Source organism: Cervus canadensis, chromosome 3 (genome assembly GCF_019320065.1).
Source record: "Cervus canadensis isolate Bull #8, Minnesota chromosome 3, ASM1932006v1, whole genome shotgun sequence".
NCBI lineage: Eukaryota > Metazoa > Chordata > Mammalia > Artiodactyla > Cervidae > Cervus > Cervus canadensis.
In genome coordinates this window covers 108,486,307-108,509,471 of record NC_057388.1, presented here as the reverse complement: position 1 = coordinate 108,509,471, position 23,165 = coordinate 108,486,307, and the positions used below count along the sequence as shown (strand labels likewise).

General features: G+C 55.8%; 1 protein-coding gene across 7 annotated transcripts in view; it reads right to left on the bottom strand.

Moving 5' to 3' along the window:
- DPP6 (dipeptidyl peptidase like 6) overlaps window positions 1–23,165 on the bottom strand; it is a 1,059,086-nt gene that overhangs the window by 17,969 nt on the left and 1,017,952 nt on the right. For all 7 annotated transcript variants that reach the window (XR_006268646.1, XM_043463957.1, XM_043463959.1 and 4 more), the window contains exons 17-20: window positions 15,856–15,903; window positions 7,514–7,612; window positions 2,899–2,968; window positions 306–500 (exon numbers count right to left, since the gene is read on the bottom strand). Coding sequence is in view for 6 of the 7 variants with exons in the window: in XM_043463957.1 (XP_043319892.1) it covers window positions 306–500; window positions 2,899–2,968; window positions 7,514–7,612; window positions 15,856–15,903 (412 nt within the window). In the remaining variant the exon portion in view is untranslated. The remainder of the gene's footprint in view (window positions 1–305; window positions 501–2,898; window positions 2,969–7,513; window positions 7,613–15,855; window positions 15,904–23,165) is intronic.

Here is a 23,165-nt window from a genome sequence, read left to right as displayed (position 1 = left end):
GTCACCTTCTCTCTCCCCTTCCCTGCCCTCCCCCCCATGACCCGTGGCCAAGGTCCACGACCACAGCACTGGGAACCCACAAAGACCCTCGTCACGGTCTCTGCACCTTGTTGCAGTTGGCGAAGCGGACAGGCCACCAGCCGTGATGACCAGGACCCTGGCCTTTGGGAGCATATCGCTAGCAGGAATTCACTGCGGAATCACCAGAGACTCCAAGGTGTGCACCGCCAGGAAGCAGGACCAGGACGCAGCCCGGGCAGAGACGCGGCCCCCTCCCCGCCCCACCGGCGCCGCTGGGTGCTCACCGCACGGCCTCCATCTGGTCCTTCTCCTCCAGCGAGCCCAGCCTCCGCCTCACCTCGTGCAGCAGCCTGGTGCCTTGGAAGCCGCTGCCGCGGCCGTCGCACTTGACCACCACGGCCCCGTGGCTGCTCACCATCACCGTCTCCCAGGTCACCGCAAACTTCTCGGCCACACTCTGGCTCCCCGGGGTGCCGTCCCTGGAAGAGACAGGCCAGGCCTGGGCACACGGCCGGGGGCAGGGGGCGGGGGTGCAGTGACTGGTCCCGCAGACTCGAGAGCCTGGGGGTGCTCTCCTGGGGCGGGGCCCGCCCCCACGCCTGGTTCCAAACGTCCTCCCCTTCCCCTCCTGCTTGGCCCCCCACTATGGCCCGCCTCTCCCGTCCTTCCCGGGCGGGTTCCCAGGCTGCCCCTCGGTCCCCATCACATGAGTGACCACACTGTGGTGCTCTTTCCCACGGCCCCTCGTGTGAGGGAGTCAGGGGCCAACTGGGCGGCTCAGACAGTAAAGAGTCTGCCTGCAGTGCAGGAGCCCCGGGCTCCATCCCTGGGTCGGGAAGACCCCCGGAGAAGGAAATGGCATTCCTTCCTCCGCTCCAGGATTCCTGCCTGGAGAATCCCATGGGTGTGCATGTGCTGTGTGTGTATGTGCTATGTGTACTGGTGTGTGTGTGTGTGAACATGTGGGTGTGCATGTGCTGTTGTGTGTCATGTCCATTTGTGTGCTGTGTATGTCTGTATACATGTGTCTGTGTGTGTCTGTCTGTGTATGTGTATGTCTGTATATATGTGTCTGTGTGTGTCTGTCTGTGTATGTGTATGTCTGTATATATGAGTCTGTGTGTGTCTGTCTGTGTATGTGTATGTCTGTATATATGTGTCTGTGTGTGTCTGTGTATATGTCTGTGTATATGTGTATGTGTGTAAGTCCATATATATGTGTATATGTGTGTCTGTGTGTATGTGTATGTTTGTATATATGTGTATGTGTGTATATGTCTGTATATATGTGTATGAATGTGTATGTCCATGTATATGTGTATGTGTGTGTCTGTGTATATGTGTATGTCTGTATATGAGTGTGTATCTCCATATATGTGTATGTCCATTTATATGTGTATGTGTGTGTCTGTGTATATGTTTGTGTATGTATGTCTGTATATGTGTATGTGTGTCTGTGTATATGTGTGTATGTATGTCTGTATATATGTGTCTCTGTGTATATGTATGTCTGTATATATGTGTATGAATGTGTATGTCCATGTATATGTGTCTGTGTCTGTGTATGTCTGTATATATGTGTATGAATGTGTATGTCCATGTATATGCGTATGTGTGTGTCTGTGTATACATGTGTGTATGTATGTCTGTATATATGTGTTTGTGTGTGTCTGTCTGTGTATGTGTATGTCTGTATATATGTGTCTGTGTATAAGTATTGTGTCTGTGTATATGTGTATGTCTGTGTATATGTGTATGTGTGTGTGTCTGTATATGTGTGTATGTGTGTCTGTATATATGTGTCTGTGTACATGTATTGTGTCTGTGTATATGTGTATGTCTGTGTGTGTGTGTGTGTCCGTATATATGTGTATGTGTGTCTGTGTATATGTGTCTCTGTGTGTATCTGTGTATATGTGTCTGTGTATATGTATTGTGTCTGTGTATATGTGTATGTCTGTATGTATGTGTCTGTGTATATGTGTATGTCTGTGTATACGTGTCTCTGTGTGTATCTGTGTATGTGTGTCTGTGTATATGTATTGTGTCTGTGTAGATGTATATGTCTGTGTATATGTGTATGTGTGTGTGTCCGTATATGTGTATGTGTGTCTGGTTGCTGGCAAAGTGTCCAGACAGTGAGGAGAGTGTGTCAGTGACGAGCTGGGCAGGACCGTGTGTCCAGCCGGGCGTCTTCGGGTGCAGTCTTGTCACTGAGGGCCTGGCTGGGTGCCAGGGGTAATGCACAGAGCTCTTGGGCTCTGGGCGCCTTCCTGGGTGCTGACTTCCCTGGGGCCCTGGGGCAGCCCCAGTGCAGGCCCGCCCTGGCCCTTTCTTCCCAGAGTCTCCCTCGCCCCACGGCTCCGTGCACACTGGGGCAGGAGCCCGAGTCAGGACACAACACCATCAGAGGGGCTTGCAAGGCTCTGAAAGGGGTTCTCGAAATCTGAACCAGAGGCTTGCCAGTTAGCAGGGGGCAGATCTGAAACCGTCCTGTGGGGGGACACTCGGTGTTTAAGCCTGCCTGGGTTGTGCAGGAGGCGCTACTGGCCCCTGCGAGCCCCCTGCCAGCAGGCCCATCTCGTTTCCTGGGGGCCCCGGGCCCTGCCCAGAGAGGTCAGACTCCCAGTCAGCTTTCCCGCCGTCCCTGGGCCGCTGAGTGGCCACCGCAGCAGGACCCACGGGATGTGACTCAGCCCCTGCGTTCCATGTTGCCAGTCCCCCGAGGCCGACCGGGCTCTGCTTTCCTTTAACATCCGGGCTCACCGGTAGTTACAGACAAGGGGCTCAAATTGCTTTCTGATTGTAGTTTGCAGTGGGATTGGGCTCCCCTTCCCACCTTCTTGAGAGTTTGGCCCTTTCCCCTGGGATACTTACACCACGAGGAGCAAGGGGTAGTGGGCAGTGTCGGTGAAGGTCGCTGGCTTGAGGATCTGAACGGGCAGGTCTAGGCAGAAACAGAACACAGGGCCGCGCGTTAGGGGCCAGGAAGGAAGGGGCGGGATGGGCCCCCAGGGGCCTGGGAGACGGGCCCTCGCAGGGGCCAGGCCGGCCCTCCACAGACAGGGTGACTTCAGCTCCCTCTGGACTTGGACAAAGCGCCCAGTCAGTCTCCTTGAGGCTGAGTTTCTTCAACTGAGGGCTTCCCTGTGGCTCAGATGGTAAAAAATCTGCTTGTAATACAGGAGATCTGGGTTTGATCCCTGGGTGGGGAAGATCCCCCGGAGAAGAGACTGGCACCCCACTCCAGTCTTCTTGCCTGGAGAATCCCCCAGACAGAGGAACCCGGCGGGCTAGTCCGTGGAGTCGCCAAAAGTCAGACATGACTGAGTGACCAACACTTTTCTCCATCTGACACTTAAAGGAAATCTTGTGCAGAGGAACCTGGGGACAGACAGAAATGCCTGGCCCACTGTGCGTTGAGCGCTCGCTAACAACAGAATTCCAGGCAGGGGGAAATGAGCCCCCAAGGGAGCGTGCGCTCTCTGTCACGAGGGGCTCCTGCAATAAACAGGTAAGTGGGGACGGACACTGGGTGAGTGGTGGGGATGCGGGGAGGCAGAGACTTGGCGGGGAGCGGGTGGTGAGGCAGGGGCAGAGCCCGGAGGAAGAGGCTGGAGCTGGGGGGTGGGGTCCTCACTGTTCATGGGCTGGAGCTGGGCAGGCCTTGGTGCCCGAGGAATCAGCGGGAGGGAGCCGGTGCGGCCGTGGGTGGTGCGGCCACAGGTCCTGCAGCCAAGGCCCTTCAGATGTGGTCCCTGGCCACCAGGATGCGGTCAGGGAGGGAGAGGAGCATGTCCCTCACTGCTGTCTCTGTCCTCCCCTCAAACGAACCTTCCTGCCCCAGTTAGAGATTGTTCATTGATGTTAACTACAGCCCAGATCGCAACTCAACTGAAATGGGCATCTTTCCCCGCTCACAGTCATTATACCAATAGATACACCGTAGGCTGGAGGGTTGGCTCAGCAGCAGGCACTGACCCGGGTCTCATTACTGATTCCGGCTGAATGTTAATGGCTTGCAAATTAGATCAATGGCCCAGGGACCCGGGGACTTTATCACTGAAATATCCATAAAACATGGTCTGGGCTGCTTTCTGCCACTGATAAGCCCACAGGCAGGCTTTGGCCACCAGCGGCAGAATACATTCGGAGAGCGTTCCTGGAGGTGGGCAGCTTCCCTGAGGACAGCCTTAGCCTCCAGGAGCATTCAGTGACAGACAAAATAAAAATAGGCGGGTGGGGCGACAGCGCTCAGGTTTGCTAGGACCCCAGGGGGTGACGTGTGGACGCCAGCCCGCACACGCTGTGCCCCCTCTCTTGTCTTCATCTCTGAACACCTGCGAGGAAAAGCCTCGCCCTGGAAGAAACCTCGGGCGGCCTGTGGAGGCGGGGGTCTGGCTCTTTGTTTCTCAAGCCCCTTCTCTGCGTTTTTGGAGGAGGGGGTGGCAAGCACCGCTCAGGGCTCTGCGGTGTGGGAAACGTTCCTGTGGGAGCCCACGAGCCCGCCTGGAAGGAGGAGGAGGAGGGCCTGGGCTAGGAGATGAGGGCGGGGTGTCTAGACAAGGAATGAGATCTGGCCTCCAGATTACAGACTTAGAGAAAACTGGCTGAGAGGAGGGATGGGGCAGGGCAGGAGGCTGAGGTCTGAGCGTGGAGGCTGGCGGGCTTCAGAGGGTGCAACCTGTGCCGTCCTGCTGGACCGGAAGCCCTGTCATCATCATAAGCCTCCTGTTTTCATTCTGCTTGGGCCCTGCACGTGATGGGGCCTGCCTGAGGTCTGCATGAGAGATGGAGGCAGCGGCGTGGGGCAGACCTATGGAGGTCTCCTGCCTGCGTATTCATCCACCCTTCCACCCAGCCTTGCCTCCAACTCTCCACCCCTCCATCCCTCCATCAACCTAAAGTCGTCCTGTGTGTTTGCCTTGGTTCTTCCTTACAAAAGGAGAGCAGGAAGACGGATACCCAGTTAACTAGAGGGCTCCTGTGAACCTAGGTCTGTCCTGAGTGACAGGTGCTGTACGACAGTTTGGACCAGCCACGGACGCCCTCCCCGGGGGCAGCCTAGACTTCCCTTTGCCCCCTTCCTGGAGATACGGAGGCTCCAGCCTGAGCTGTCAGAGTCAGTTCTCTCTTTATAGCTCGGCAGGGCGGGGGAGGCAGACAGGACCTGCGTACAGGCTTCAGGGCAGTGGGGGCAGGTTTCAGGCCCGTCCCACGCGGGGGTGCCTGCCCCGTCCCCGTGAACCGTGCACAGACCCCGTGGGGGGCTGCCCCACGTCTCTTCTCCTCCTGTTAGAGCCTCGACTCCTGGGGTCTCAGGAGCCTCGTTTTCAGACTGGACTCCTGCCCGTCCTGCCGCTCGCTTTCTGTTCTGTGGTTCCCCGCACCCTGATGACGGCATCTGTGGGCAGCCCCACTGCCCTGTCCCCTCTTTCTAACTGATGGCCCCTCTCCCGCTCGGGACTGGACATGCCCCCTGGACACGCAAAGCTGCCTGTGCCTCCAGAGCTGAGTGTGTCCTGCCGGTATCTGCGAGCATTTCAGGGACATTGAGGGAAATTCAGGCCCGGAGAGATGGTGGGGTGGCCCTGGCCTGGTGCGCAGAGATGTCCCAGCCGGGTGTGACCACAGCCTCCACTCACACTCCTCCTGGGTTGGCTTCTTCTCCATCAGCCCCCGAAACACTGAGCACGCGGGGGCCAGAGCAACCAGTGGTGCCCACGGGCCCGGGGAGGGGTCCCTGTTACAGCTCAGCAACCCCCGCACCTCTCCCCCTTGTATTCCCCGCACCTCTCCCCCCTGTATCTCCTCACACCTCTCCCCCCATCTCCCCTCGAACCTCTCCCCGCTGTATCTCCCCCCGCACCTCTCCCCCTTGTATCTCCCCCCGCACCTCTCCCCCCGTATCTCCCCCGCACCTCTCCTCCCGTATCTCCCCTGCACCTCTCCCCCCTGTATCTCCCTGCACCTCTCCCCCTTGTATCTCCCCCCGTGCCTCTCCCCCTTGTATCTCCGCCTGCACCTCTCACCCCCTGCACCTCCAGCAATGATTAGGAAGCTTCCAGCACCATGTGACTCTGTGAGCCCAAGAACAAGACACGGGTGAAGGAGATGGGGGGTGAGGCCCCGCGTGGGGACAGCCCTGAGGCTGGAATCACCCGTCAGCCTCCTCACTCCACCAAGATTCCTCCCTGGATGGACGCCCCCTTCTTCTCTGCCCACTGAAAGAGACTCCAGGAGCCCCTTCAGAGCCTGCCTTCCTAGAAAGCTCCATGGGACCCCAGTCCCCTTTCCTGCTCTCCCTGGAGCCCCTGGGCCCCGCCTTCCTGCTCTGAAGGACTTGGCTTCATGGGATGTGCAGTCTGGGGCAGGGGCTGGACTGTGCTCCGTGGGCAAAGCCTCAGATCCTGCCCTCAGGGGCTCGCAGGCCAGCAGGCGGCCAGGTGCCCTCTGACAGGGATGCTTAACAAGACCCCAGGGCTCACGGGTCCCAGTGGCGAGCCGCTGCCAGACTGAAGGGACAGGGCAGACGATGAGGAGCTCCCAGGTGCCGTCTGGGGAGACACACACAGGCTCTGGTCACCCTCCCTCCACCACCCCAGGGCCTGCATTCAGGCATCACTCTTTCCCATCCATCCCTGGTGATCTTCCAAGTTAGCTCCCAAGACCTCAGAGATGATGCAGATGGTACCTGGATGGGTGACTCAAAAATGACTTCGAGGTTTGCAGTCTAAATGACCTGAAACCAGTCCACACACTAAGGGTGCCATCCCCAACGGCAGGACAGCGTGGAGGGACACCGTGCTGGTGGGACTGGAGGTTCCCCGGGGCGGACGCCCAGTGGGCAGTGGGGCCCCGGGCCACATGAGCGGGGCACCATGTGCAGAGGTGATGAAACTGCCAGGACCCCCTTCCCACCTGGAGCTCAGGTCCCATCCAGCCGGGCCCTGGGGCTCTTGGGGTGCCTGCCGCAGAACAAGTGCTTACGGAAGCTCACTGAAAGACTGAACGGACAGTTCAGAGGGAGGGCACAGGCCAAGGAAGGGCGCTGATGGTCTCTGGCCGCCCCGACCACCAACCGCCCCTCGCTGTGGGTCCCAGCTGCGAGGACGCCCCTCAGCCCGTGAGTGATGCGGAGAGTCGAGATGACAAGCAGTAAGGGCATCAGTGGCACAGAAAAGGAACGTCCGGGGGGGCCTCTGCCCTGGGAGGCGTCCAGGCCCTGCTCCCCACCAGGGAGAGAATTTCTATCTGGGACCACGTCTAAACTGTCGGCCTCCGGGGGACAGAAATCACCGCTCCGCTTTATTTCTGTCTGGCATAGAGCGAGCGTCTTGACTGTGAACACAGTCGGCTTCCCCTGGGTTGCCCTGGCTGGTGAGGGGGCAGTTGGGGCCCACTCTGGGGGCGACTGACCCTTCCCCGCCCTCCCGCCGGCACAGCAGTTGTGGCTAGGGTTAGCAGCGGCGGCTTTCCCCGAAGCACTCACTGTAGTCCTCAGTCTCGATTTTCCTGTACTCCACTTTGGGCATCTGCCGGTCACTTATGGCTTTCTGAACGTGCTCGTTTGTCTCTAGGTCAAACATTTCTGAAACAGAGAGAGAACAACGATGCATTCAGATTCAGTCCCCACTCACAGATGCCCTGGGGTTTCATGGGCCTCCTGACTCCTACGTTGGAGGACAGGATCATGCATCCACGGCAGGAGCCAAGAGCCGCAGACATCAGATCCCAAGCTCGGGTCACAGGACAGGGGTGAGTCTAGGTCAGCTCGGGGGCTCTGGGCAGGCACTGGGTTCCTCCATGGTGCCCGGCGCCCCTGGCCCCGACACTCACTCTCCACAGCATTTCTCACACACAGGAATCATTTGGGGGGGGTGACTGGTCTCAAGATTGCTGGTTTTTTGGGGAATTGACATCACGTCTGTCAAGGCAAGTGGTTTCCAAATGGAGTGGTTGCAATAATACACTGGAAGAGAGGATAGGAGCTGGAGGTGACCTTTGCCACTTTGTCCAGGAGAGGAGGACGGACTTGGCTTTCTTGCCTTAGCCATAGGTGGCCTGGCTCTGGAGACACTCATTTGAGGTGGTCACGCAGCCATGTGAGTCCCACTGCAGGGGGACCGGCCCGTCTCCCTCCAGGCCAGAGTGGTGGCTGCACCCTTCCCTGCACCTCAGGGGCTGCTCTGAGATCCTTACATTGTGCCAGCTCACGAAGGCCTTGTCAGGGACCCTGTCCCCACAAAAGCCCCCTTCTTCCAGCCCCTGCAGAACTGGCCCTCCTCCAACTTCTCCATCTGACACGTGACTTATTTCCTCCTCTCTCCCCCCAACCTTACCTGGAGACAACTCGTGGTTCATTTGAAAGGAAATTTTATCTTCAAGGGGCGTGACCTTTGGGTAGACAAGTCACTTGGAAATGGGTGTGAACCTTTTAAAGAAGAACCTAATCTCACAAGCATGCTGATAACTGCTTTTAAGAACAACAGGCCAGGCAGGTGAGCCAGCACTTAGGACCCCCAGCACTTAGGACCCCCAGCACTGAGTGTTCTATCTGTGCAGCCACGGGGACCACCCTGAGCAGGACCCCCGCACTTCCTCGGGGGCAGAGGCGACCGAAAGTTCCCAGGGCTGGTGACAAGCCAAGAAACAAGACAGAGGTGCTTCATGAGTTTGTTGAGCACATATTTGGATATTTAGCTTTGGTGACAAGGTGAGGGGAGAAATGGTGAAACTAACTCTCAAATACATGGAACATTAAAAATTGTGAGGCTGGACCCCACCGTCCGGCAGGCAAGAAGTGCTGTCCTTCGTAGAAAGTGAGAAAGAAAAGGTGTGTCCACAAGGGCTGTGCTGACACATGGAGGCCAAACAGTGCGTGTGTGTCTGCTTAGTCCCTCAGTCGCATCTGACTCTGACCCCGTGGACTGTAGCCCTCCAGGCTCCTCTGTCCATGGGACTCTCCAGGCAAGAATACTGGAGCGGGTTGCCATGTCCTCCTCCAGGGCATCTTCCCGACCCAGGGATCGGACCCACACCTCTAATGTCTCCTGCACTGGCAGGTGGGCTCTTTACCACCTGCACCGCCTGTGAAGCCCGGAGGTCCTGGCAGACGTGACCTCAGCTCGGGGACCTGGAGGCCCAGCCCGGAGGTGGCACGCTCTTCACCTCGCACTCCTGCAGACATGTGAGGGAGGGGACCCCCGACCTCAGTGTGGCGAGATCGCCCCACGGTCCTAACAGAGCAGACAGCAGCCGTTTTCCCTGAGTCCAAACGGCCTCGGCCCTTTAACACAGCGTTCTGGACCCACAGAGGAGCCGGTTTACGAGGTATTAACTATTTCCCCTCCATGTCTAGCCACACTCTCAGGGCAGGACGCTCGGGAGGGAGCCCCACCAGACAATGGAAATGACGTCATTTCCCACATTCTCTGCTGCCTCCGCACCTTCGCACGTGTTGTTCTGTGACCCCAACCCCTCCCCTCCATCAGGTCAAAGGTCACCTCCCCCGCGAGAAGCGCCCACCGTCAATCTCAGGCCCCCCCTCCAGGTCCACACTACACCAGCTCTCAGAGACTCGGTCACAGGCCTGGCTGCCCCATCCCACGCCGGGTGTTGGGGCTCAGGCCCATCCCAGGGACAAGACACACAAGTTTCCAGTAACAGGAATCGACTGGCCTGTGGAAATTTGACTCACGCCCGGGACGTGATGCATCTTCACGGTGGCCGAGCCTGGGTTTTGGCCCAAGTCTTTCTTCCTTTTCCCACGTGGAAAGGACTGAGTGGTCCCCCTGGGGGTTTCCGAAACCCCATGGGGCTCTGAGGGTCCTGGTGTTCAGATCTCTTGGTGGTAAGAGTCGAAGCATTCAAGGCCCATTAACCCCTGCTTCCCACACCAAGCAAAACAAAACAAAAGCACATTTTAATCCAACTGATTTAAAAGTTGACAGTGCTTGAAAGGCTAATGAACACCCAAGTTACTATTTAATTTTGGGAACTGAGGAAATTCTTTGTTGTTCAGTCGCTCAGTTGTGCCTGACTCTTTGCAACCCCATGATTACAGCACGTCAGGCTTCTCTGTCCTTCACTATTTCCCAGAGTTTGCTCAAGTTCATGTCCATTGAGTTGGTGATGCCATCTGACGATCTCATCCTCTGTCATCTCCTTCTCTTCCTGCCTTCAATCTTCTCCAGCACCGGGGTCTTTTCCAATGGGTCAGCTCTTCACATCAGGTGGCCAAAGTATTGGAGCTTCAGCATCAGTCCTTCCAGTGAATATTCAGGGTTGATTTCCTTTAAAATTGACTGGTTTGATCTCCTTTGTGCAAGGAACTCCAAGAGTCTTCTCTAGCACCACCATTTGAAAGCATCAGTTCTTTGGCACTCAGCCTTCTTTGTGGTCCCACTCTCCCATCCATAGGTGACTAGTGGAGAAACCATAGCTTTGACTATACGGACCTTTGTGGGCAAAGTGATGTCTCTGCTTTTTAACACTCTGTCTAGGTCTGTCACAGCTTTTCTTCCAAGGAACAAGCATCTTCTAGTTTCACTGATGCTACCCAAACCCAAGCTTATGGTAGGAGCTGGAGCACGGACCTCACAGGGGCTTCTAGAAGCCTCAGCCCTCCAGCCTGTGATCTGGACCTCTGTGTCTGCTTAAGGGAAGCCTGGGAGGAGGCAGCTAAGGGGCTTGGGGGTGCGGGTGGGGCTGTGGGTCAGACCAGAGGACACGCATGAAGACAGGGGATCAGCGGGAACACAGAAGGAGCGTCCCTGGGGACAAGAGCAGGAATGGGTCCTTTGCTGTCAGAGAAGCAGCTCCGAGCTCCCACTTCTGGGGGCTGGACGAAGCTCCGGGGGTGGGGGGCAGGCGGCCTGGATGGGCAGACATCACCAGGCAGGAGACCTGGGGCAGCCTCTCAGGGCTGGTTGTCACCTTCTCTCCACGCATCTGCACGAGGATTTGACACTGCTGACACCAGCTAAGCTTGAAAAAGCTTTGTGCTCAGGCTGACGCACAGCCTACGAGTGAGGCTCGCGTGGAGCTAAGGAGAACACAGACTTGCCACCAGAGCACGGAGCTTCTGGTTGGTTCCGGGACCTGGGAGCCACGGCTTCGAGAGGAGCCCCCGGTGCTCTAACTGCACACGGCCTCGGCAGACGGCGTGTGAATAGCTAGTGCCTCTGTATTAAAATCCCACCCTTCACAGAAAGGCACCACGGCAACAGACTATTAAATTTAGTTAAATATTAGATTTCTCATTTAATGATTGCCCACACAACCGGTTTTATCAGCAGAGAGCTGGCTGTCCCACCGGGGAGTTGAGTTAAGCCATTTTATTTGTTCCCATAATTGCATTCAAAGAGGGCAGGGGCTCGGTGGAGGAAATAAGAAAAGATGGGCTTGTTCCCCGAGGAGCCTCTTTTGACGTGGGGGCCATGGGGACCTGCCGTCAGGAGCAGACAAATGGCCGCTCCTTAATTAAATGTGAGCCCCTCTAATATTTGACGGAATTAGCTATTATCAGATCTGGACATGGTGAGCCTGCTGGAAGCCGGGTGGCTCACAAGGGCTGCCTCCCAGCTGGGCCCCCGCGTGCAGGCGCCGTGTGGCCATGGCTGTTCCGGGACCCAGTTGGCTCAGGCCATTGGTGGAATCGCCACTTGGCTGCATTTGGGGGCCTGAGTGACCAGCGTCGAATGGCAGCCAGCGAGCTGCTGGGCTGGAGGAGGGAAGTGCTGCCCGCCCCGTCTCGGGTTGCTGCCGGCGGCAGGAGGGTGGGGCTGGCACAGAGGCCGCTTAGTCTGGGCAGTGCTCCCCCGTTGCCAGGGTCTGGCCACCCGCCTGGATTTCCAGGCCTCCTGTAGCCCGGGCCTTTCCTGGTGTGTCTTAGGCAGCTGTCCCCATAGCGTCAGTGACCGCGGCATCCCAGAGGCGGCCCGCCCACCCGGGGATGTGAGGCTCAAGCCCAGTGCGGCAAAGATGCGATCCTAAAGGTGGTCACACGGTTTGCTGTGCCTCTTTCTCTCCAGTCAGACTGTAAGCGACGCGGAGGCAGGGTGATGGAGTGTGTCTATAGCACTGGCACGATGAGGGGCCACGTGTGGCCCCCACCCAGTCAACTCTGTTCTCACTGAGAACGCAGTAGCGGTGGACACGGAGCCTCCAACCCACCGCCCTCCAGAGTCCTGGGGACAACTTTGGGCTTGATGGGGCCAGGCGCACTCGTGCCGACCCCTCCGGAGGACATCTCCCCATTGTCCTGGCTCCTGACATGCCTGATGGCACAGCTGACGCCCCTGTGTGGTCACTCGGAGGAAGGTGGGGAGGGTGGGGTGGCCACCAGGCAGAGGACCGAGGGAGCACGTGGACTGGCACCAGACAGCCGCTGGCTGGGATGGCCTCAAACAAGAGCTGCTGTGACCCCACCCGCCACGCGAGCGGGCTTTGCTTCTTTATAACAACCCGACTGAAGGGAGCAGGAGGGAGAGACGCTGGCCAGGAGTTCTGGGGCAGACGCCGTGCCCGGCAGCCCAGGAACTCGGGTCCAGGAGCAGCGGTCACGATGCCGTGGGCGCCGTCAGGGCAGACCACGCTGTACCCACCTGCAGGCGCTCGGGACCCGGGCTGGGCTGTGTTGAGGGCAACAGGGGAGCTGGTGGTCCTCTGCACCTGGATCGCACCCCCTCCCCGAGCTCACACCCCTCACGCTCACCTCAAAGCGTCTATTTACACGGCTGTGTCGGCTCCGCCGCCCCAGTGCCTGAGTGGCCTGAACACCCAGCACCTAACGAGTGTGCTCCAGCCCTGACCACAATTACGCTCTTCAGGAAACAGCTTCTAAATAATTCAGAGTCACATCTGTGACACCGCAGCCGCTGTTTGTAAAGAAGATTTTATAAAGTGAAAGAAATCAGATAGTCCCAGGGTGGCTCTGGGGTCAAGGGGCAGAGGAGGGGGAAGGCAAAGAATTCTGAAACAGTAATAGCAAGTTCCAGAGCGGGTCAGGAAACCAGGAAATGGCTGCTGCCTTCAGAGACAGGCGGGACCTTCCGGGGCCCTGCCTGCCATGGCCTGTCTGCCTGGGGCTGTCGCACAACGCAGGCCACAGGCTGGCTGTCCAGGCTCCCCACAGCGTCTCCAAAGACTCGCCCTCGGGCTGCTGGGCTGCGGGCAGGTGGCCCCCACGCTCTGTCTCCCATCTGCACGCAGGTCGGAACCTCCTTCCAGACGAGTGGGGCGGCCCTGGGCTCTGCTTGGGGCTCACAGACCACAGGGACCCAGTGCTGCGTCAGGCTAACCGGGGCGGGTGTTGGAGGGACCGTCGGGGAGGCTGTGGCTGTGAGCAGGTCACTCGGGTGACAGCAGAACGAAGGCCTTAGCCCCCGGTGACAGGAGCGAGCCCCAAGGTCACGACCTTGTGCTTGGGCTCATGTGAACCAAGGTCTGGCCCGGCCTGCCCGTGTGACCTCGGGTGAGCTGCTGTGAGGCTGGCACCCAGGACTGTTCAGGAAGCTGCAGGCAGGCCAGCCCGTGATATTAGGTGGTCACTCGATTATGTAAAAAATGGTGAGTGTGGTGCCAATGGGGATTAGGTATTTGGGGTGCAGTTCAAGGGCTCAGTCCTGCTGACCGCAGAACCCTCCCCCAGGATCTCCCTCCTTCTCGGAGCTCCCCCGCAACTGCACAGAGGCTGAGCAGGGTTCACTGCAGCGCAAGGACCTCTGTCTCTGGGGCAGGGAGAGGATGAGGCTGTGGTCGCCCAGCCGGCTCAGAGGCCGGGGTATGCGGGCTTGGTGGGGAGTGGCCTGCCTGGCCTGGCCTGTCTCAGGGTGGATGCAGGACCGAGCCGCTGGGCCTGAGGAGCCCCCCGGCCACACTGGCCAAAGGCTGCACTGGTCAGCGCTGTCAGAGCTGGGGGCCGGGCTGTGCCCCTGCTGCCTGCTCGAGGGGGGACCAGTGCTCTCTGGCTGGGCGCACGTCAGGTGTGCTCCTCTGCCTCGGGTTTCCTCCTCAATTCTGGGGTAACGGGAGTGCCTGCCTCCCGGGCGGTGGGGGGAGAAGATGGGATAAAACATGCAGAGAATCTGCAGCTCCGGCTCGAGGCCGGCTCTGTGATGCCGGCCCAGGTCAGTCACCATCACCTCTACTCCGGGCCCCAGACCCGCCCTAGTTCTGGAAGGTGGTCACGGTGCAGCCTTGGGTGGGGCAGGCACATCATGTGGGCTTCGGCAGAGGTGCCAGGAGGCTTTGACGGGCCCCCTAAGCCCCCCGCGTCTTGGACAGGGGGAGCCCCACCCCCGCCTGGGGACAGCCTGCCCAGTTCAACAGACAGACCCAAACCCGGGGGCACTGTGTTCTGTGCCAACACAGCAGGGACATGTTGGGATGGGAGGCTCTGGAGCTGACCTGAGACCCGTTAGGAATTAGTTCAGTTCAGTTCAGTCGCTCAGTCATGTCCAACTCTTGGTGACCCCATGATCTGCAGCACGCCAGGCCTCCCTGTCCATCACCAACTCCCGGAGCTTACTCAAACTCATGTCCATTGAGTCGGTGATGCCATCCAACCATCTTATCCTCTGTCGTCCCCTTCTCCTCCCACCCTCAATCCTTCCCAGCATCATGGTCTTTTCAAATGAGTCAGGAATTAAACACCCAGGAAAAAACCCCCCGCAGACTCCCCACCGCAGTGCATAGAGGTGGGACTCCACGCTTCGGCTCTGATGGGCTATCGGGAACTGTGACCTCCAGGTCTTATTTTCCAGGTGGCCCCCCCAACTCTTCCTGCAGTGTCAGCATCTGGCATGGAGCCCACCCACGAATATATATACGGAATGGACTCTGTATCCATCCACTCTCACATCCATTTTCTGGCTTTTTTTCCTTTGCACTTAAATGATTTAGTTATTTACTTTTGATTTCATTGTTATTGATCTTTAATTTTGGATTTCTGTCTAAATGTGCTGCTGGCCATCTCCTTTTTGAAACTTTCCCCCTAACCAACTCTCCCTGGTCCCTGAAACCCTGCCATCGAGACAGCAGCAGTCCCTTGCCGAGAGAATTAAAGGAACCGCCGTGAGGTGGGGCTGTATGAGGGAGGGTGCTGAGCAGGGTCCAGCCAGGGCTGGTGCAGCGGGGGTGCTGGCACCAGGAAGGGGGGCAGATTGGGGGGAATGGAGGCCCAGACTACCGAGGGATTAGGGCAGAGGAAGGCCGAGACAGGGGGTGACCGAGGTCGAGGGCTCCTTACTTCTGAGCTCTCCTGCTGGCTGCCTGCACCCACCATTTCATGTGAACATACATGTGCACAACATGTCACCCCAAGGTGTGTGGGTCCTTGAGAGTCTCTGGAAAGCTCCACCGCTGCAGTGGCCTGGACATGAAGACCCCTATGCCAGGGAGGTGCCCCCGGACCCACAGAAGCAGATGGGCTGGAGGTGTCCATGGAGCCTTGGCCTGTGATGGGGGGCTCTCAGAGCCGGGAGGGCTTGGCAGGCCCAGCTGGAGAGCCCAGCACTGGCTGTGCACGTCAATGAGGCCCAGGGCTCTGCCTCGGGTGGGGCTCTGCCTAGGGGGTCGCAGACAAGGCCGGCTCACCCCAGGCGGCCTCCGGGCCTTGGCACCTGCGGGCCTGTGGGCCCTCACTGGCTGGGAGATCTTCACGTCCATCACATCTAACCAGTACTGGGGATACGGGTTCATCCGGAGCTGCCAGAAGACGACCATCGCAGCCTCCAAACAGAATCTACACCTGGATCACCGCTCGAAGCCTTTCCGCTTCCCCCTCCCACGTTGCAGAGAGATTTAAGACAAGACCAAAGAGCAACTTACTTTTCTTATCGGTCGTGTTGTGCACGGTCACCGTGGGGACCCCAGGACCTGCAGTGGGTAGAGACACAAGGAGGCCGTGTGTTAGCTGAGAATCAAAGAGAACCAAGCCTTGGTTACCACGTGCTCCTCGGGGCTCTGGGAGCCCGGCCCCATGGAGGGGTCATCAGCATGGACAGCAGAGGCCAGGTCCCTGGGGGTTAAGGGCACATCTTCCTAAGTTTGCGTCCATGCCAATTACAAGGAACCCAAGAAGTGCATGGTTTTAGGCAGTCATAACGAGATAAAACATCGACGCTCTTATAACCTCACTGTGACCCTCCAGGCAGTCCTACAGGGTCTTCACTGAGCTCCGGTCAATCTGCGGCCTCAGTCCTGAGTCACCCGTCGAGGCCGCCTTGCTGGCTCCTACCGGGGGAAGCCCTCCCCTCCTGTCTCCTGTAATGGCTGGGTAACACTTGTAGGGTAACACGATCACTGTGCAAGTGTTCAGCCGTGTTTCCCTGTTCCCTGATGCAGCTTCCAGCTCTTAGGTTGTCCTGAAGCTGCAGGCCTGGAGTGAGACGGGGGCCTGGCCAGCTGCAGGCCGTCTGTAGGTCAACTTTGTTACCCTCTTTAGCAAAAGGAGAGTCTGGCAATAGAAAAGGCCTCCCAAACTTACTTTTCAGATATTCTGAAGGCATACTGAGAGGCAGGCGTGGACTTTTCCAGCCTCACCTCTGTGCCTTCTCTGCACTCCTGTTCCACTGGGGGTAGTGTGGTGGTGGTGGGCCTTCGTGCAGGATGTGAAGGACACCAGTCTTGTTCCCCATCCCCATCCCAGGCTACTGTCCTCTCTGCCTGAAGTCTCTGCTCCCAGACACAGGCTTTGTCTTCATTAAGTCTCTGCTCACACACCTCCTCCATCCCCCCAAATCCCGATGCAAGAGAAACTCCCACCCCCACCACCCCCCAGCCCGGCCCCACTCCCCTCTTCTTTACAGAGCGCTGCCTCCTGCCATGACATCAGGACCTGAGAGTATGCATTTTCAGCATATGTGTCCACTGTTCATTTCAACTGCACTAGAACAGAAGCCCTAGAATTTATATGAGCAAATTCTGAAACTTGGTCTTATTTACTGCCATTATCTCCAGCATCTAGAATGCTGTTTAGAACATAGTTGGGGCTTGATCACATATCTGTGGACTGAACGCTGAGCGAAGGACCTCAGACCACACAGGAAGGAGCTGGGGAGGCTGCCCCTTGGCCCTGGTGATCTGGGGAGACGGCAGGGAGAGAGGCCGTGAAGGCGGGTGGGCAGCAGTGGGCAGAGGGGATGATGTGTCCCGGGGCCTGGTGGGCGGGGCTGCTGTTCCTCTGCCTCGGGCAGGGGACTCGGGGGTGCTCTGAGCTCATGGGGAGGCTGCATCTATGCTGGGGGTTCACACTATTTGGGCAGCTTCCCCAGGATCACCATCAGGACTCCCTGCCCACTTCCAAGGGGCCCGGTGACAAGGGGCTGAGTTGTGAGCCGGGGGTCTGCGTGCGTCCCACCACCGCAAGGCTCAGAGCCCCGGCCACACTCAGAGGCTGCAGAGCGGAATCCCAGTCCAGGGCCCAGAGAGGATGCGGCAGAGAAGCCATGGGGTCCGAGGTACTGTGAGAGGCACGAGGGGCTGCTCCAGCCAGGGGGCACCCCGGGGCCAGCAGGGCTGAGGGACAGACAGCGGTCACAGCAGCCGTGGACTGCCTGTCCCTGTCCGGGACCAGACCCAGACACAAAGTCCAGGAGGTCTGGGGCCTCGTCTGACCCGCTGGGTGCCCCTCCTCCATTTCCCCATGGGTAGGATGCCCAGATCAAATGCAGGTTATCCAGTTACATTTGAATTTCAGATAAACAATATGTATTTTCAGTATAAATATGTCCCAGGCAGCACTGGGATTTACGACTAAAAATTCATTTGTTGTTTACCTGAAATCAAGTGGTACTGGGTGTCGTGCCTTTTTGTTTGCGGAACCAGGCACCTTCGACCCGGGGTGGGGAGGGAGCAGCAGGGTTGGGAGACTCTGTGCATTTAGCCTAAAGGGACGGCGCTCACTGAAGGGGCTAAGCGCCGGCGGTGGGTTTCAATTATTGAGACAAGCTAAGTTTTCTGGCTGGAAGATCCGTTTCCCCATGGGGCGTGTGTGTGGAAGAACAGAGCAGGTACTGACAGACAAGCTGAGTTCCTTCCTCCGAACATTTCAGGGCGAACACATTTGCAAACAGAGCACGTCCTCCATTCTTATTAATAATGCAAACAGTGATTATTTATTTAGTGCCTACTATGTCAAAGGCACTCTGCTAGGTGTTTATATGAATAATTCCTAGTCCTCCCAGCGGCTCTACAAAGCAGGTGCTTCCAACCGTATTTTGCAGATGAGAAAACACAGGCTTTGAGAGCTTTAAGTCTTCTGTCCCAGCAGTATAGCAGGGAAGTTGTTGAGCCTGGATGGGGCCCTTATTTTCAAATGCACAAACTTGATGCGGGCATGTGAGCTACATTCCTTCAGGTGTGTCCGACTCTTTGTGACCCCAGGGACAGTAGGCTGCCAGGCTCCTCTGTCCATGGGAGTCTCCAGGCAAGAATACTGGAGTGAGGTGCCATGCCCTCCTCCAGGGGATCTTCCCAACGCAGGGATCGAACCCGAGTCTCTTATGTCTCCTGCACTGGCAGATGGTTTCTTTACCACTGAGCCCCCTGGGAAGCCCAGTGAACTTGGCACATGTTTCTAAAAAAATTCAAACACCACAGGAAGGAATAAAGTGACAAGTAAAAGGTCCTTCTCACCCCACTTTCCAGAAGTAACCTAAATTATTCTAAAATGTCCTAAAATGTTTTTTGTATGTTGGGCTTCCCTGGTGGTTCAGCTGGTGAAGAATCTGCCTGCAATGCAGGAGACCTGGGTTTGATCCCTGGGTTGGGAAGATCCCCTGGAGAAGGGAATGGCTACCCACTCAAGTATTCTCTGCGTGTAAGTGGTCAAATTTACAAATAAGTAATTATTTCAAACATTAAAAAAAAACCCTTTCATGTAAATATGCAGCTTTATCGAATTTTTAAGTTGTAGCACATTGAGTTACTTTTTAGAGATAAAACTTAACACACAGATTTGAAGTCACCCGTGTCCCCTAATCTCAGTCTGCTCCCTTCCCAGAGGCTGACTTACCTTGGAGTTAGTATTTATCATTTCCGTGTGTATTTAAAAGATATTATTGCCACATGATAGATGGTAACCAAACAATATCATGTGGCAAAAATACATTTTTCCACTAGTCATGTACAGATGTGAGAGCTGGACCATAGGAAAGCTGAGCACCGAAGAATGGATGCTCTTGAACGGTGGTGTTGGAGAAGACTCTTGAAAGTCCCGTAGACTGCAAGGAGATCCAACCAGTCCATCCTAAAGGAGATAAGTCCTGAACACTCATTGGAAGGACTGATGCTGAAGCTGAAGCCCCAGTGTTTTGGCCACCTGATGCAAAGAACTGACTCACTGAAAAAGACCCCGATGTTGGGAAAGATTGAAGGCAGGAGGAGAAAGAGATGACAGAGGATGAGATGTTTGGTGGTGTCACTGACTCAACGGACATGAGTTTGAGCAAGCTCCGGGAGCTGGTGATGGACAGGGAAGGCTGGCATGCCGCAGTCCATGGGGTTGCAAAGAGTTGGACACGACTGAGTGACTAAACAACAAAAATGTGTTAATAATAATACATACACCACATACTGTATAACACAGCACACCTCAGTAGTTTGAACTGCTTTGATATTTAGTCTGACAACAGCAGGACAACAAAGCCAAACGCCCAGCAGGTGAGTGGGCATAGCCGCCTGGGAGGACGACTCAGCCACAGCTGTGAAACCTGATGACACCTGACCCACGGCCAGAGGGTCCCACCTCTGCGCTCGTCTCAGAGCGGGCCCTGTGCATGGACAAACAGAGGCATGGAGACTGCTCTTAACTGCCACTGCATCTGAGCAACAGCTGCTGGGCGAGCTGTGGGCAGGGGAGGGACCCTGTGAATGCAGTCTGCCCACCCAGTGGGAGACCGCAGCGTGCAGGAGACACATGGGCAAGTGTGGAAAATGCCGTAAGCCCCCTACATATGAAAGAGTTACACTCGAGAGCACGTCCGTAAGTCCAGTTTGTTTGTAAGCCCAACAAAGTGAGCCGACACAACTGGCTGCCTAATACTGTGCTGCAATAGGTTTATAATTCTTTTCACACAAATAATACATAAAACACACACACAGAGATAAAGGAAGTATGTTTAATCTCACAGGACAGTATCTTGAAAAGCACAGTAGTCCAGCACAACAGCTGGCTCTCAGGGGCTGGCATCCGTGAACAGGCAGGAATGGCTGGGGGAGGGAGGGGAGGTGGGAGGTGGTGGAGCTGAAGGATGGCCAGCGATGGGAGACGGAGGGCCAGCTGCAGGGTCTCTCACGCCTGGCGCTGATGGAACACACATGTGCATCTTTGGAAGCTTGCATCTTGGAGGTTCGTATGTAGGGGATTTATTGTACCACATTACATGAAAACATCAAGCTGCAGAATGGTAGATGCTGCAGTACCATGACGATGGAAATGATTTCCACAAGTGGTAAACCTTCGTTTTAAACAGATGTATAGCATTCTGTTATGTGGACACATCATATGTCTTTGGTCCACTCCCTACTGATGGATATTCACACTGTTTCCTTCTGTTTTGTTGTTATTGTTGCTAAAAACACTGTCACAGAAATCCTCTAACACGTATCTTCACACACAGGTAAGACTGTGCTGGTTAAGCTCATTAATGGCATTGGAACTGCTGTGTTAAAAAGGCCGTACAGTCAGTTTTCACTAAATAGGTTTGTGGTTTCAAACACAATCCCCCCAAATCTTGGTGCTTTAATACAACGGGAGCTCAACCCTTGAGGCTGTGACATCCTGGGGAACTGGTCAGCTGCGGCCATGCTGGTCCTCCTCCGGGATCCAGGCTGAGAGGGCAGCCTTCATCTGGAAGGTATGCACCCATGGCTGCAGGAAATCAGAGGGAGCTGCCGAAAAATGCCCGGGGCCACAGTTCATGTGCACTCCGGTGTGCTTGACGATGGAGCTGGAAAACCTCTCCAGAGGAGGGGCCGTGAATCACATGTGATGGGAGGGTGGTCTGGTAACACCAGGGCGTTACCACAATGAGCAGAGACTGGGATGCCAATGCACATGGTCTCGTCAGCCTACGGCTAAAGGCGAACGGAGGTCTAGGCTATAACTTGAAAAAGGTATGTGTGGGGTTGTTTCGTTTGTTTGTTTGTGTTTGATTTTACCGTCCTCACAGGCACGTATTTATCTTGGTGCTGCTTTGATCTACCTTCTTCAAATATTGAGTGGGTTGACGCTGGACAACTGCCTGTGCAATTCATGTGCGTGGACTGCAAACTGCCTGTCTCATGTATGGTCCACTTCAGTCGCACTGTTGCTTGGGTTCATGTTATTTAGTAATTAGCTCTATTTTATAGGAATATTCGTAGCAGCTTTACTTGTTACGGATAGACACTGTAAACAATACAGACACCTACCAGCAAGGTGAATGAACTGGTATGACGTCACAGGGCAGGGACGCGCAGATGCAGACAAGGGAGCCGGCTCCTCACGGAACGGCTGCAGATTCCTCTCCTGCGTCCTTCCTGACTGTGCCTCAAAAGGTGCCCTCGGTACCAACGGCAGCAACTGTCATGATGAATGCCACTTTCAAAAAACACACCTGCTCCGACCAAGTTTCCACTACTGTACACACACACACACACACTGCTCCTACCAAGTTTCCACTACAATACACACACACACACACACACACACCATAATTGCTCCTGCAAAGTTTCCACTACTCTCCCCTCCCCAGACTCACACACACACACACACACACACACACACACAAATCTTCGGGCCGGGGATCTGAGTCATGCCAGTACCTGTCCTGAATCTGGGAGTCAATGTCGTGAACAAAACGTTTGCTGAGTGGACTAGCAGCTCATGAAGACAGCTTCCTAAGCATATGCTTGGTCGTCGTGTATCAAGGCAGCGTATTTAAACCAGCTAAAGAAGGATCCCCTAAGACCACCCTCTGGGTCCTGTCCTTTAATCAGGTCCTAGTTTCCTTCCTGATACTCAGCAACCCCTCTGCCCCCAACCCTTTTCTCTAAGCACCGAGGGTGGCTGTCTTTACTCACAGGATCTGAATTGTATTCTCTTTTTTCTGAGAGCCACATCACAACCATGTCATCTTTCCTGTCATTTTAATATAGAATATTTTTTAGAATGGGCTTCCCAGGTAGCACAGTAGTAAAGAATCTGCCTGCCAATGCAGGAGATGCAAGAGACCTGTGTTTGATCCCTGAATTGGAAGATCCCCTGGGGTAGGAAATGGCAACCCACTCCAGTATCCTTTCCTGGAGAATCCCACAGATGGGGAGCCTGCTACAGCCCATGGCATCACAAAGAGTTGGACATGACCGAGTACACACATCAGGTCACATTCTTTAGAATAGCCGAACAGAAACAATACATATAAAAGCTACATCTAAAGTAAAAGTTGCTCAGTCGTGTCTGACTCTTTGAGACCCCTTGGAACTATACAGTCCATGGAATTCTTCAGGCCAGAATCCTGGAGTGGGTAGCCTTTCCCTTCTCCAGGGGATCTTCCCAACCCAAGGATCGAACCCAGGTCTCCATCATTGCAGGTGGATTCTTTACCAACTGAGCCACAAGGGAAGCCCAAGAATACTGGAGTGGGTAGCCTATCCCTTCTCCAGCAGATCTTCCTGACCCAGGAATCGAACTGGGGTCTTCTGCATTGTGGGTGGACACCGAAGTTAAAAACCAGCCTGTACGTATAATTTAAACGGATTAATTATAACCTAATCCTATCCAACTACCTCCTCTGTGAGGGCCCGCCCCCAGGTCCATGGGCGTCGTGGTCGAGGTGCTGGGTCCTTCTCCTCTCATGCCATCACGCACACTCCTCTGGCCGAGGTGGCCTCAACCCGTGACTCTGTGAATTTTAAGATCACCCATCGTTTTGAGATTTCTATGATGCTTGGGCTCCTGAAAATTGGCAGATAATTTAGGAAAACACCTAACTCAAAACAAACTCACAAGAAATGGAGAAAAAGCAGGAGATTCCCAATTCAGAGTAAGATATTTGGGCTTTGTGATCCTTTGACCAGACCTGGGTTAGTGTTGCTGAGGATTTCTTTAAGAGGAGAAGAAACACACTAAACCCAGGAGGCCCACACACATGATT